This window comes from Camelus ferus, chromosome 5 (genome assembly GCF_009834535.1).
Source record: "Camelus ferus isolate YT-003-E chromosome 5, BCGSAC_Cfer_1.0, whole genome shotgun sequence".
NCBI classification, from domain to species: domain Eukaryota; kingdom Metazoa; phylum Chordata; class Mammalia; order Artiodactyla; family Camelidae; genus Camelus; species Camelus ferus.
This window is the reverse complement of record NC_045700.1, coordinates 94,856,544-94,872,374: the sequence shown is the minus strand read 5'-3', so window position 1 is coordinate 94,872,374 and position 15,831 is coordinate 94,856,544. Positions and strand designations below refer to the sequence as shown.

General features: G+C 50.6%; 1 protein-coding gene across 50 annotated transcripts in view; it reads right to left on the bottom strand.

Moving 5' to 3' along the window:
• The window catches only part of LRRFIP1 (LRR binding FLII interacting protein 1), a 142,898-nt gene that overhangs the window by 29,331 nt on the left and 97,736 nt on the right, over window positions 1–15,831 (bottom strand). For 9 of the 50 annotated variants that reach the window (XM_032480634.1, XM_032480633.1, XM_032480635.1 and 6 more), the window contains 5 exons: window positions 14,670–14,732; window positions 12,938–13,015; window positions 11,527–11,571; window positions 10,367–10,432; window positions 6,180–6,257 (listed from right to left, as the gene is read on the bottom strand). The exons of 13 other annotated variants lie outside the window; for them this stretch is intronic. In XM_032480634.1, coding sequence (XP_032336525.1) covers window positions 6,180–6,257; window positions 10,367–10,432; window positions 11,527–11,571; window positions 12,938–13,015; window positions 14,670–14,732 — 330 coding nt within the window. The remainder of the gene's footprint in view (window positions 1–6,179; window positions 6,258–10,366; window positions 10,433–11,526; window positions 11,572–12,937; window positions 13,016–14,669; window positions 14,733–15,831) is intronic. 28 more of the 50 variants (XM_032480590.1, XM_032480592.1, XM_032480594.1 and 25 more) reach the window with 5 other exon arrangements.

The following is a 15,831-nucleotide window of genomic DNA, read 5'->3' as shown; positions in this document are numbered from 1 at the left end:
AGGAGATGTCCAGATACTCAGTCCAGATGCATCCTTTTCCATTCTCCACGTGGCAGTCACAGCCCGTGAAAGACAGCTCCCTCTCAACCGTGTACCACACCACCTGACATCTGCTGGCAGTGCATTTAGTGACTGTAAACGCATATGCCTAGACTTGTTCTTTCAGATGCGCATGTCACATTGGCCTAACGAGGTATTCCGGGGCACCCGGAGATGGCCTCAGATTGAGATGGTTCTACCTTACTGTTCCTGGCACAGCCCCAGGGAGCCTGGACCGATGTTCTGAGCTGTGAGAATGATTTTGGCATTTCGAGTGTGGGTCTTCTGTCCACTTGGGAATAAAAATATTCCTGAAAATGTCAAATAACTAAGGAAAAGCTAATTGTCTAGCACTTGGCCTGCTGGAGAATCCATTCAATAGACCTCCTGGGCACAAGGCCTTCATTCCCTAGAATAAGTTAGCTTGCAGAACAAATATTAATGAGACGAAAATAAGGAGACCGATTTCACTATGGGTAGAACAGGAAGACTCGGTTGAATAGACTGAGGCCACCGGGGAGAAGCCTGCTGCTGTTCTGCTCTGCAGTTTAGAGTACCTTTTCTGACTGCGTCAGCAATAGATAAATACTGTACAGATAAATGAAGCTCTAGAAATCCTATGTTCACCTACAAAAATATCTGCCCATAAAAGAAGGACCCCCACTTTATTTTAGCATTTCTTCTGAGAAAGATGAGAAGAAATAAGCACTAGACAGGAAACATTGCTTTTGTGGGGGCCTTTGCTCTGCGCTGTTTCACCATAATCATAAATATCACTTTGTAATTGGCAAAACACCAAATAAGGAAGAAAAACCTAAAACCATAGCTTTCTCTTCAATTTAAACACATTTTATAAGAGTTTTTAAAAAGCCTTTGCTCTGAAATACATAATACACTCAGAATGTGAAAATTCAGGACATGTTTTTAAGTAGAGACCATGGAGAGAAAAATTAAGCTCTCAATGAGAGTTTAGCCAGTTTGTGCTTAACGACTGTTTCCAATCTCTATTTTACACATCAGGGTAAGTGTCTGTTTTCTGAGTGACAAGGGACACGTGTATCTGCCCGCCTGCTGCCATGTAAGAAGTAGGCGGAGCCCCGGGAAAGCGGGGCAGCCGCACGGAGCCGCTGCAGTCCCGCCGGCTCCCGCTAGGTGGCAGCCGGTGTCGGGCGGAGAGGGCGGCCCAGGGAGCGGCGGGCAGGCAGAACGGCCCGCTCCGCCCCCAGCAAAGGAACAGGTAAGTACCCCAGACGTGAGTTTAATTTGACACAAAATACAGTATTTTATCTCTGAAAATAACATACAAAGACACAGAATAGACGAAAGGGTTCTTAGACACTGTTGTGGTCGCTGCACAGGGGATGCCATGGACCACAGGTGCCAAGACCCTCCAGCCCACAGCAGCAGGGACCCGGACAGGCCCCGGGACCTCGAGGCCGTGGCTCCTCACCTGAGAACCGGCAGCTGCTAGCTTTCCTTCTCACTTACTGAGCCTTCCTCCTCATTTTCTGAGCCATACTGAACGATGTGAAAACGTCACAGGAGCAGGCTTATGACATATGTAAACCGGTAGTTTATAGTCAAAACTGAGCATATACAAAGGCATTCTTTAAAATTTACAGGAAATAGTCACTTTCAAAAAAATCTGTGTGAAACTTTACATTATGGTGACTCTTCCTTTCAAAAACAAATGCTCAAAGTAGCACATTTTAATTTAATTCCAACCTTCTAATACCATGTCTAGGGGCAGGGTACAGCTCAGTGGTGGAGCCCGTGTCCAGCAGGCACGAGTTCCCGGGGTCAATCCCTAGCACCTCCATTAAAGATAAAACCTAATTACCCCCCACTTCCCCCCAGAATAAAATCCTCTATGAAGTTACTGTTTTGGCTCACTTAAACACCACGCCTGGTGAGGTTCCAGATTTCAGCTTCCGCATGTCACCATCTGGCTGGCCCGCCTTCCCCGAGACAGAGCACAGCCTGAGGGCCCTGGGGAGACCCCAGCAAGGGGGCCAGAGACCAAAGAACCTCTCCTCGTGGTGCCCCAAGCCCCAGAGGGGAAATGGGACCACAGAAGCCATGTCACCGCGGGGCCCCTCTGGAGAAACCAACCGACACCAGTGACACTGCTCAGAAAACACCTGTTTTAAGGGTAATTTTCCTCCCAATATAAACAGTAGCAGAGTCTACCATCAGAGTGGAAATTTCTGGCTTTAAATCCAGTAATACTGACCTCATCCTGCATGCCTTGTTCTTGAGCTCCTGTATTCATGATCCCAAACCTGTTTTGCCACCAGTCCCCGCCCCCGCCTCCTCCCGCCACATCAGACCAGAGTCCCTCCTGCCTTTTGTTTTTCCAGCTCAGATGGGGCTGAGGCTGCAGGTCCCCACCCAGGCTTCTCTGAAAACACACTGGCACGTGAACCTGGGCCCCACGCAGGACGTCCCGACCTCACTGGACGCAGGTGGGTTCTGAGGCCTGGTGACACAGCTGTGTCGGCCTCTGCCGGCGATGCTCACTCCTCGGACGTGCTCCAGGCCTGGATCAAACCTCGGATCCCTGCTCTCTGGACGCGTCCGCCCCTCCCTCGCAGCCGGTGCTGCTGAGTTTTATACGGTGCGTGTGCCCACTTGCTGAGGTCTGCCTCCCTCCCCAGCCTGTGTCTGCAAATCCCTGCAGCCTAGAACATTCGAGGCATTCGATAAACACTGGCTGAATGAACAAACCACAACTCCCTCAAGAGGAAGATTCTGGACTTGTTGGAGAAGAAAACATGGCTCACCTATGGAATGTGAAAAATAAGCACGAGGTCACGCAGGGCATGTCCTCTGAGATGGGGCAGGCACCCTCTGCTTCCCACAAGGCTGCAGGACCACGGGCTGCGGCCCACGTGGCATCTTTGGAAGCTGAGGCACCTGCACTTTCTAAAAGCGGGACAAGCTGTCACTTCCCTGCATATCAGGCTGCCTGCTTTTGCTCTTGGCACGAGCTCCCCTCCCCCGCCCCGGGGCACTGGCCTTCCTTCCTCACCCAGAGCCTCCCAGGGCTGCCCCGCCAGGCCCCGGGGTCCTATTTCCTTCGCTGCCCTCGCTCACACTGCCCCCTGGAACCACATTCCTGATGGGTCATCAGGCCAGGATGGTTCCCCGCAGGCCACAGTGGCCCGTGACAACCCTCCTAGCCCTGGACAGCTCGCTCAAGAGAAGCAGGTCACCAATGCCTGGTCTTTTGATGGTTTTATTTCGCAAGTATATCATTACTCATCTTTCCAGGTGAAGCTCAGGAAGTCTAGGTCCTGTAACTCCCTAGTCCCTTCCTGCCCTGCATCCTTTGCAGAGGGTGAGCAGGGAGTGGGGCTGAGAGTGGGCCCCTCCCTGGGCGCAGCCTGTCCGTGCCGCTCCTCCCTCCTAGGCAGGGGGACCAGGGGAGCCTGAGCACAAGCATCCTGGCCGCCTTCCCATCAACAAGGCCAAATACACCCACTAACACTGTTGGTCTCGCAAACCTGAAACAAACACCTGCCCCCCTTCCAGTGGTGTAACTGCCTGGGATTCTGAACATAGAAACTGGGCAGACTCTGTGGAAGAGGACGGCGAGTGCGGGGATCCCGAGCACAGGGCTAGCTCAGCTCTGTCCTGCAGACTCTCTGCAGATGCCAGGGATGCTGCCTGTGTTCCAGCCTCCAGACGACCAAGAGCCACCATGACCGCACCCCCGGGGACTGCCCTGGGTGGCACCGAGGTGCCTCTGGATTCTAAGGGCCACACACAGAGGTGTCCTCAACTTCGAGGTCCCCAACCCACATGAAGCCTCTGGACGGGGTGGAGCACAGCCTGCCCCTCAGGCTGCGGGGCGCGGACCTTCGATTACTAAATGTGCCAACAGCTCAACTTGGTCAGTCGACCTTTGTAAACAAGCAGTTGACTCAGCGGAGAGGAGACTGAACAGATTACCTGTTTGTAACGAACTGAAAAACCAGCTCAACCGAGTCCCTGGTAGTCTTGTATACTCAGGGCTCTGAAGGGACCGAGATGGGTGGGGGGCGGGTGGACCTGGCCAGGCCCCCTCAGGTACCGAGAGACCACCAGCTTCTCGTCTTCCAGGCCCGGGGACACAGGGCCGTTTGACGCTCGCCGCTCTGTTGGTGGTGGTCTGCTAAACCCATTTTACGTTAAGTTTTCCACAGGTTTGGAAGGCGGATGACAGAGGCATTCGTATCTGGCCGCAGTCTCTCCAGTGAGGGACCAGGCTGAGCTGCTATTCTGTGACTTCATCACGATGCTTGAATAAATCCAAAGACGGCAGGCAGTCGGGGGCCCACAATCCCCTGCCTTGCTGGAGCCGGACCAGGCGGAGAACCCGGGAGGAGTCACACCTCCTCCTGTCAACTTGTCAGCACTTTCGTCGTTCCCAAAGTGAGCGCGAGAGAGGACTGGGCCCGCGGAAGCGCGGCTCTGCGTCCCAGTCGCCCCGGAAAGTTTTATCCCTGTGGGTCTGAGGTTCCACGCAGGTGATCTGTGTATCCGCATGGAATATGCAATCACGAGCCGGAAGCAAAGGCAGGCAAGGCCGTCCCTCGGGCCGCGGGGCCCGCTGGTCTCCAGGGCAGGAATTCCTCGGCTCCCAAACCCTGCTCTTCACTCATTTATGTAACATCCATAAGAGGTGACGCGTCAGATTTTAAACACTGAACATACATGACACGGAACAGCTAAGTATCCTGATGGGCCCTGGGGGAGCAGTAAACACCGGGGCTTTGCAGGGTGGCAGACACCCCTGTTCTCACCCTCTCCACCTGTCTTCCGTTTTCTCAGCCTCGACATGTAAATGGTGGAGAGGAGCACGTCTCCACTGTCAGCAGAACACCAGGGCCAGCCCAGGGATGAACGGCTCTGGCCTTGGCCTTGAAGTCAGGGAAAGCAGGGCAGGCGTGGGGGGCACTGAGGCCCCGGGCTCAGCGCTGCAGGGTCAACCCGCAGGGATCCCTCTGCTCACTTCCCCAGGAGAAGCAGACAGACATCTCCTTGTGGTATGAAACCTCCCGGCTGGAAAAAGCTGGATCTAATTTAAAAACACGAACGAGTCACCAGCACCCAATGTGGGCCCCTGTGCAAGGCGGAGATCTAGCCCCATGGCCTCTGCTTTGATTGCCGGGAACACCTCCTAAGTTTCAGACATGAGTGCATCCAACTGCGGTGTCATGTAAGGGAGTTAAGCACAGTCAGGCTCCCGTATGCCGGAGGAGTGAGGAAAGACATCACCTTCCCTCATCTTCCTGCTCTGCTGCCCAGGGTCCACCAGGAGGGGTGCTGGCCCTCAGCGTGCCCCGTCGTGCAGGGCTGGCACACAGCCCTGGCCCCTGCTCACTGAACGCCCCCTCCCCGGTCACTGTGTCAGCCCCCCTCCCAAATGTCCCAGGGGTAAAGCTGCCGGCCAATCCCTTATTGTTAAAAAAACAATACAGCTGCCTTATACAAAGCATCAGATGAGGCGAAACTGTAAAGTTTCAAAGACGGGGTGGGGGGGACCACAATACTGAGGCTTAAATGATGGGGACTAGCCAGCAAGAACCCTTCCTTTCTGAAGCAGAACCTGGGTCACATCGTGCTGAGTGACAGGAGCGCAGTGCTGCAGCTTCTCGGGCACTGACTAGAGGCCGGATGGACAGGGGAGGGTGGGGCAGAGCGAGGGCCGTCCTGGCACGTCCAGGCCTACGCCTGAGCCTAGAAACTGTCTGGGTCCAGGGACAGAAAACGTTTCAAGCAAAGTGTTAAAAACAAATCGTTCAAACTTTTAAATCATTAAAGAAAACCCACCCACATTGACGCACGTGGCTACAGTTCTTCCCCACTGCACACAGTTCCCTCCTGCCAGGAAGACCCCCGTCTCTAAGGGCCATCAGCAACCTCTTAAAGGCTCCCTTAGAAATTTAGCAGTGCGACAGTAAATTTTCTAAATTTGGAAGCGTTTTCCCCCCATCCTGTTTCTACTTTGACCTGAAATAAATCATGAAAAGTCTTCATCCTTCCTCCTGGGTTCAGGCATTCGGGGGTGGAGGGTTTACAGGAAGAGCAGTAAAGAGTGGAAGGGAAGGGCAGAAAGGGAGTAGGGAGGCGGCAGGAGCAGGCGATGCACTCACCACTGGGCTGGCTCGCGCCGAGCTGGCTCTGGAGGAGGAGCGGGAGCTGGACTTGAGGTGGCCGCTGGGCTCGGAGGGCTGGCCGGGCGCACAGCCGGCCACGGGGCACGCAGACAGAAACAAAGGAACAGGTCAGCAGAGGTGCAGGGAGAACGGAGGCCACACGACCGATGCCCCGGTTAGTGGTGAAGTCAGCCACGCGCACCCCGGAAAGGAAGGAGAGGTTAGCAGGACAGCGGACGGCCCCGGGAAGGAGGCTGCGTCTCTCACCGCTTCCAACACATGCTCACACAGAATAAACAACTTAATCAGAGTATCAAAGGAACACAGAATTCTCGGTTAGTAGGAAGAAAGAGACACAAAGCATCTGTTCAGCCGGGTGCGGAGGACACCTTGTTGACGGGCAGAAAGCTGGTTGAGGTGGCAGTCACTGGTTTGGAGGACGCACGCTGCCTCCCAGCACAGAAACGGAAGATGGGGGGGACAGCTGCCTGGCTGTGGGGCCACGGAAAAGCCGGCTGCTCTGCCATCTTTCCCAGTGAAAGCAAAATAGGGTTTCGGGGTAATACGAAGGCAGGCCCGGCTCTCTGCAGTGCCGCAGGACCTTCCACCTGGCCGCCTGTGTGTGCTCCGTCTGTGTACCCGTCTACCTAAACTTGCTGTCCTCCGGTAAAGGAAGACACCAGCAGCTCATTTACCCGGAATTGACGCCCTCTTAACTTTGACTTGTATTCACATCTGTTCTAGCCCTAAAAGCATTTTCAGTTGAACAGAAAAGAACATTACCTTCCTCTTGAATGAGGCAGGGAGGGGGCAGGGGAGGCAGAAACACCACTTCACATCACAGGCACCAGCAGACTGAGGAGCTGGCCTGCGAGGCCCGCACTGGCTGTCCTCTCCCTGCCCCCAGGGCCCCTGGAGACCCACAGGCATTACCCCTCCTGCAAATTATAAGGAGTCACAAAAGTTCAGGGGCCTTTGCGACTCTTATCACAAATACCATCTCTCAGTTTGCCTGTTTTTCCACCAGAGTGGAATTCCCGAGGGCAGAGTCTGCGTCTGTTCTGTTCGCTGCGGAATCCCCAGGGACCAGACGAGCCTGGCACACAGCGGACACTTGAGAAATACTTGCAGAACAAACCATTTTAACTTTCAGACTGTAAAGAGCCCTGGTCAAGATGAGCAAGTTCCCCAGACGCATCGGCCTGGACTCATTCCTCTATCGGATCAGTAGTTGCTGTGTATTTACGTGTAACACCCTGTTGCAGGTGCACAGAGGACAGGGCTGTGCACCCACCACATGTCAGAATCACTGCCCCGTGTGGCGTGTACACGAAATCTACCAGCATTACCAGCCTCACTTTTTAGCTTCATTGTTCAAAATAAAGGAAAATGCCTGACGTGGGCCCTTTAAAGCAGAAGTATTTCAGCTCTGGGTTTGCTGATACAGAAGAGAGGAGAATTTCCTCCTGTGGACAAATCCTACTGTATTCTATGTCACTGGCATCTGGGTTTGTGGTGCAAAGGTATGACAGATTGTTATCAATAGGGTTTATTTCCAACCCAAGTCTCTCCAATTCCTGAGTCAGTAACTGCTCTCAAAGCATCCAATCTGACCCTGTCATGCGGAAAAGAGTAAGTTCAGCGTCTGCATCACTGCGGTCCATACGGTGCCTTTGAAGTCGCCCATGCTTTGGAGTCAGTGAGGCTGACGTGGGGCTGACATAATTTAGAAAAATCTGAGTCCAGGGTCCATCTCTTATCGGTCATGACACCTTGGAAAAGTTACACAGCCTGTCACCTGCAGCATGAAGTGAGGACACTGACCACATGGGTGCTGAGGGTGACGCAAGGGACTGCAGCTGGGCTCTCCCGCCCTGCCACTTCCGGCTGGAAACAGCCTGCATGGCCCGGGGATCAGGCGGCATGTGGGGGCGGGGCGGGCAGGGACTGACCGTGTCCCGGAGTGTGGGCAGAGCAATCAAGAAGGCCGCTCCACAGCCACGAGTCCTTCCCACAGCGCGCACACAGCGTAGTTAACGGTCACAAAGGGATAGAAAGGAGGGTTTTCAAGCAAAATCTTTATACTTTAAAGAACTGGTCACAATCATTTACCTGTAATTGTAATCAGTCAAATTGTGAACACAGATGGTGTCTGAGGCTAACTTCTTGAGAGAAGGGGACAAGTCTTGCAAAGTGGGTTCAGGACTGTCCTAGGCAGGCTTGGGTCATCTTGGACTCTGAGGTCAGCGCTAGGCGTCAGGACAGGAGGGACCCCCAGTGTACAACATCCTCACGTGGGGATGTGTGTCCGCCAGCCGCCCCAGCCCCCAGCCTGACGGAGAGCCTGGAGAAGCCGCGGTCCTGGGAGCGGGGAACTCCGTGTCCACTTGGAGGGTGACTGTGAGGCCAGGCAGTGGGGGAGACAGGAGAGGACCAGAGCTCGGTGAGCCGCCCCTCCCACTCAGCCTGACCTGCTTCCGGCGCAGAGCTGCTGACTCAGCGACCCCTTCTGAGGGGTCTCACCACCGGGAGCAGTCTGTCCCTCTGAATCCTGCAAACTGCTGCCGCGCCCCTTCTGTGGGAGTGCAGCGTTAGGTGCAGCAAAATGGCTTTTTATTCTCTTATTTCTTCCGCGTGGCTTGGTACAAGGGACATGAGCTCTATTTCAGGCATTCTTGCCTGGACAAGACCTTTCACTTAAACTCCCCCGGTTCCTACAGGAGGCTGAAAGCACGGAGTAACTGCTACACGAAGGAGCAATCAGCAGGGCCAGGAGTCACCTGCAGAGGCGATCTAAAGAGAACCTATGGGGTGCACATCCTGCCAGACATGAGAGGTTCTGCTTCGGTCACCAGAAAGCCACACAGTGCTTGGGAAGTTTCACTCTCTTAACGAATTAGGGCGCTGCCTCTTACTGGTAAAAGGAAATCATTTAGTTGCATTTTATCCACCGTATAGGCCAGAGCCATTTCATCTATTAGGTAGGGTTTATGAACTTTTTAAGGGCCCACAAAAATACTTAATAACTGGGGAAAAGGCTTAATATCGTTGGTGCCACTTCGTTAAAATTTGATGCAAAATAAAATTAGTTAAGTGCTTAATCAGATGCCAACAAAAACTCATGCTACATCAATTATTAGACTGAATATTTATAAAAATTACATTCTGAAGAAAATTGTAGGTTACACTGGCTTACTTCATAAGAATTTCAGATTATTTGTGATGATTGGAGAAATAACAAATCATAAAATTGGACTGTTCGGCCAATTAATTAAGTAGCCAATTATTTTCAAAGGCAAAGCTATGAAAGCACTTTCAAGTGTTTCTTCTTTTTCAAAAAAATCTCTCTTTCCTTCTTTCTTTCTTTCTTTCTAATGGAGGTACTGGGAATTGAACCCAGGGCTTTGCACCTGCTAAACACATGCCCTCCCGCTGACCACACCCTCCCCGCCCCAGGCATTTCCTGGGAAACCACCACATCTCAGGGGGCCTGGATGCCTCTTAGGGTCTGTGGAGGAGCCTCGGGAGGCAGAGCGCCTGCCGCTGGGGGTGCTGACAGGCGCTGATGCTGTTTCCGCTGGTCCTCGGGACAGCCAGCTTCCTCGCTTTCATGGGCTGATCCCATTTTCCCGTTTGTTTACCTTTATCCTTCATTCATTCACGCATTTTTTTTTCCTTCGACAAGTATTCCTCGCACACCGCGCCACCTTCACTGTGAAAGCCTATCACTTCAAACCCTCTGAAGAGATGAAATGACAACAAACTAAGAAAGGAAATTTCACATGTGTAATATTCTGAGTCCTTAAATTTGTCCGTCTTCTTTGACTACCCAGAGGTGAAAATAATCTGTGGCCCGCTGAATTCCTTCTGCTCCTCCTATTATTTTAAGATCACCTCGCCAGATTGCAGGGAAAGGGCAGATGAAACTCAGCCAAGGTTAGTCTTCTCCCTTTGAACTCAACGTAAAGGGATGACCGAGGACATCCAACCAACCACCGAAGGCTTCGTGACTCAAGTTATCCACAAGCCTCATCACGACATAAAACGGAGATGAAAAACAAGGTTTCCCCCCTGTGACTCTGGTTAGTTCTCTCCCCGGGCTGGAGCTGTGCTGAGCAAGCCACCCCAGCCCAGCATCATGCAGCAGATGGGATAAAATTCGGGAAACAGAGAAAGTGCCTTACAGTGTGGGAACCGCAGGCATTGCCCCGCCGAGCCCCTCCGAGACTGCTCTCAGGGAACACAGACGCCTGTGACGAAAACAGACGGTCAGGACTGGCATCCCTCCTCTGTCCATCAGCACCCAGGACACACTGTAACCAAGGAAGAGCAACACCTGCCAGGAGCAAGTCCTGAAAAGCATCATGATGGGAGACATGCAGGGAAAGCTCAAAACCACCTCCGCGTGCGTGTGGAGCTGTGCAGCAGAAGAGGGGTGTGCACAGATCTAAGGGAGAGACGTTTTAGCTGCGGTCAACCGGCATGCAATGGAATCTCCAACAAATCCTTTAAGTCTATGACTCTGAAAAATATCTCTCGCTAAGGAAAAACTTGTTAATCTAGATTTAAAACAAGCAGATAGTTCAAATATTCTGAATTTTGTCATGGCATCCTCATACGTGATGCTCAGAAAATGACTCCAGTAGGAAGTGACTTTGGAATAAAACAGCATGTGGATTATAGGTCAATATTTTATAACTCTTTGAGAATTGCTAAATAAAAAACAGACTATTTCATTGACTTGAGAATCCTTTGCAAATTAATCACTGCAGGTAAACAGAAGTTTATAATACCATGAATGGTGATGTTAAACTCTGCCCAGCTTTAAGGGGCTTTAGTATTCCCTGTTTGCCCTGGAGCTGGTTTGCTGGGCCAGTTACGTATCTAATTCAAACCTGTACAATGTGATGGAAATTCATAAGGTAATTAACAATAGAATAGAGCGACTTCGAATCCTTAAATTTCTTGCATGCTTTAAGTACCTTGTATATAAAACTAAAAGTTCCCAAAATAATATAATATAGTGGATTAATGTCTGTTAAGGCCATCAAAGCAATAAAAAGCTATCTTTCTTTTTGCCAATAGATTAGGTAAACGTTGCCAATACAAACACGTGTCTTCCTCAGCTATTACCAGCTGTGGGGAGAAATAAAACCCAGATCTAGCCAAAGGGGGCTGCGCGTATAAGCTCCATGTAAAGGGGTGACACCCGCAGAGGGGCTGCAAGCCGGTCATGTACACCGCACTCCGAGCAGGTGCGCGGCAGTGGCAGGGGCGCGCATGCGCGGTGGGGTTGGTGATGGTGGGGGGGTCGGGGGGGGAGGGGTGTGGGAGGCACACGCACCCGGTAACTCCCAGCCGGCCTGGCAGCGCTGTACGGATACAAGGGCTGGAGGATGAAAGCAAACGGCAGATTTTTAAACCCTTGAAAAAACAGCAACAAATACAGTGACAAGGTAACCACCATGCTTTCAGTTACTTTCAGTTACCGTGACAGCCAAATTATTGCACAACTGTTAGAAGGAGTCCATGTAGGCACCGTGTTTTCAATAAATCTGATTGACGGAAATTCAGATTTACAAGAAAAATAAGTATGAGATGACTTCTAACTTCAAAATAGTAAACCACCCCCCAAATCTTTGAAATGTGACTGTTTTCTGGTCATTTCTTTCCAGGCCTTCCTGGAAGCAAGGGCTGGGGTGGGAAAGAACAGTGACGAGGTCAACACCACCACCAAGAGCACAAAACCCGCAACTCAAAATCCCAGGGTAAGAAAGCGCCTGGACGTGTTAATACACACACCTCCCCACGGGAACAGCGTGGCAGGACGGGCGTGTTCACTTCTGCCCAAGGGTCCCAGGAGCAGTCTTCAAGACACAAAAGGAGCTGTAAGGCTGCTCCGGCCGGCCAGGCCTGGCACTTCCTGTCATGGGGCATCCGCACTCAGAACACCGCGGGCTGGGGCAGTGCCTGTGCGGGGCGCGCTGGGACACAGAGCCAGCTGGCTGGTGTGGCCTGAGACTGAGCTCCAAAGAGCATCATGACTCGTTCACAGGCAGAGGCTGGAGAAAGCCCACAGCTCAGGGCCACGAGCCGGTCAGGGCGGTGGGACCAGGGATTAATCACACAGCAATGCAAAGGACAGGACGACAGAAGGAGATGGCAGTTCAACCTCCAGAGCGTGATCTGCTCTTGAAGCTCTGACTCTGACTTGTATACCTGTCCCAAAACAGGCTGAGGGCCTCAGGGCCGGCCTTGTAAAAACAGGAAACACGGGGGACAGCGAGCCAGGGTAACAGTGTTGTCCCCCCCCCCCCCACTTGCAAAGACGGAGGAGTCAGATTAGGCACAAAAGCCTTCCAAATTGCTTCCTGGACACATTTACAAGAGAAAAGTGTTTTTGAAAACACAAAAGAAACCCCAAATGGGGAACAATTGCTGGAAAAGGAGGAGAGACCCTAGAGACCAATTTTTTGGACCTGAGCTTGTGAAAATATACACATAATGATCCTCCTTTTTCTTAAACTCCTTTTGTTAAAAAAAATATATATGGCCTTAAATTATTTTTGATAATGTTTTAAAAGGCTGAGAAAAGTCTAAGCAGGTTAGTCAAGCCGACTGAAGCACTGACTGAGCTTTGCTCTTCGGGCTTCACGCAGAAGGGGTTGAAGCACCCACATCCATGAAACCAGCACTGAAAACGACAGACGGAAGGAAGGAGAAGGAGGGAACAGGGACGTGAAAGGAGGACACACCCGGTTTCCATTCTGGGCAGACAGGGGTTTGGGAGCAAAGCAACGACGGGGGAGCCCGAGGTCGGAGCAGGAGAGTCCCTGTAATCAGAGAAAACGGGCCGGAGGGGAGAAAGGCTCACAGCGTCATTTCATCTCAGAGGCACCGTCGGTTCACATAAACTGACTTCTACAACAAAATCGGTCAAGGACGTGCACTTGTGGGGAAAGAGCAAAAGTGATCGGAAGGAATCAAGACAGTCCAGCTCACTGCTGAAACCGTTACATGGGACAAATCGGGACTTCGGAGTCTACACACAGGCAGACATTGACTTTATTAATTCTCACTGACAGTAAGACCACAGGGGTTTTGAAGGTCTTTGTAATTCGAGTTCTCATTTTTAAAGTTTGGTGGGAAAAACTCAAACTCAGGAATTTGCAGAAATATTAGCCTCTATTTTATGTAATAAAATATTTCATTTGTGATGATCTCCAGCTTGGCCTCCTTGGTTAGGGATTCACACGGTGCATGTGTGCTCAGGATTTACAGAAGACAGGATAAATTCAGGGGTGTAGTTCTGAGGCCAACAGTCTACACAACATTTCTGGGGGATACTACTATGTAAATTAACTCTTTCCCCAAACAAAATATTCTATCCAAACTAAAGGTCCTTGAGGAGGGAGCTAGCTGTTTCAGATCCCCATGCCAGCAGCATCCTAACAACCACACAGACACGGGACAGCCCTCGAAGGCGAGGAAGTAATTCTGTTCAGGTCACGTGATGGCGTCTTAAGACATCCCATCACAGCTCCAAGATCCTGTGACTCGTTCTTGTTGTTCATAAGCCTTGAATGAGCTACAGCAAAATCACCCAAGGGGCAGGTCCGTGAAGTTCTGGGGTGCACAGGGAGGAATGTTCTAATATTTAACACCAGCACTACTGTGGCTCTACCTGGTTAGTTTCTATCTATTCTTTTTTCCCCCATGTATTCTTTAAGGTTCAGCACACATCCGTTGTTATGACACTTCCTGGCAAAGTTAATTTCTCCTTAGCATCCTGTTTACCGCTGCTCTGGTGTATCCCATAGGTGGGTCTGTCTTCTGTTCTACAAGTAAATGCTTCCAGAGGACCTAACTCACCTGCTTATTTTTGTGATTTTCCTACCAAAACTAGTTCCTTAATGTTTGCTGAGTGAATACAAACCTTACCTAGAACCAACAAGTCTTACCTAGTAGGGCTCTTAAATAACTTAGAAATATTTACCTCTCAAGATTGATGTGTGTTTGTTAAGGACGAGGAGGAAGGCTACTGCACAGACATCTGGATTTGGATTTGCTTTAACTTTCATTCTAAGTCTAGTCCATCCCTGAGAAACTGCCACAAAATATGCAAAGTAATTCCATCTCCAGGAACTCTCAAGGAACGAACTTCAGGGCTGTCTTATTTTCTTCCTTTTCATTAATTCTAACTGCTAACTATCCACATACTTTCCTTCACTGTGCTTAGCTGAGCACAGACAGTGTGTGTTCAAACATCTGAATGTGAATTCAAACGCAAGACAGTGCGGTAAATCTGATTTAAATATATCATGTTAATTATTGCCCCCAAGCTGACTTTAACATCTATCCAAATGAAAAGTCGTAACATAGACATTAAAAGAGAAAAAGTGAGCGGAATTTACACACACAAGATCGCATGCTACAAAACCTGTGGTTTCTGAAGAGAGGATGTGAAAGATTTAAATGGAAACCAACCAACGTCTCCTCTCTGGATGATGACAAAGTAGAGAATCTGCCGTCACCGCTGTAGCTGGAATTCTGAGCAGCAGAGAAAACAGAGTAAGTGGTGGACATGTCCTTAACACCCTCAGAGCACCACCTGTCCCCGTCAAAAGGCAAATCAGAAATCACACAACCCAACCAGTGTCAGTGCCCCGGGAATGCTGACGCCGCTGAAGAACCAGCAGACTCGACTGCAGCAGAAACTCTCAGCAACCAGAGGTTCTAAGCTGTGTTGATGTCTCAGTGATGCCGTGCGCTTTAACTATTATTATTAATTATTGACATTTAACTATTATTATTACTTGTAATTACTAAATCTCACAATGGACTGTCTATAACCTCTTAGTCTAGACCTTCCATATTACGTATCTTCTTAGGTAACTAAAATTCTATTTATTGCACAATTTTCATTCTTTCCCCACCCAGACCCCTGAGGGGTACTGCTGGGCCGGAAGCAGCTGCACCCACTCCCAGCTGAGAACCATCCACAGAATGCTGGGTCCTACAGCCGTGGGGCGGCGTCAGCATGGCTTTATGAAGGTCAGATCCAACCAAGGGTCTGGATGGGAAGGCGATACATGTGACGTTTACAGAGGAAGGCATAGAACAGCACTTCTCCTCCCCGGAGGCTCTGGGCTCCCTTGAGGTGGAAACAGGCATCTCTGTCCCTTAGCCTCAGTCCGGCCCCCTTACTCCTTCCCACAGACTGGTATTTCCCACACCGATGCGATTTCTCCTTCCCGTCCAGTTTTTCCCCGAGCCCACGCTCACACTATCCCTGGAGTTTTCTGCGCCTGGGTTTTCCCATATAAGGTGCTGCATTAAATGTAGGTTATTTGGCTCTTTAATCATCATGTTTCCTGATTATTTATTAAATCCATTTTATATCCAGTTTTGCTCTGTGAACAGTTTTATTATCAAGTTCTTTTTGTATTTGATTTCTAGAGGCATTACTTAGCTAAATCAAAGGCACACTTTCACCATTTCAACATGAAAACCAAAGATTGAAATATATGGATATTATGTTCCACATAGAGCTCGATGTCACGCTGCACTGTCACAAACATGCTGCAAGGACATGGTCGGGATGTCCTAAAGGGGACTGTCGTGTTGGGTAGAAGCTGGACTAAAGAAC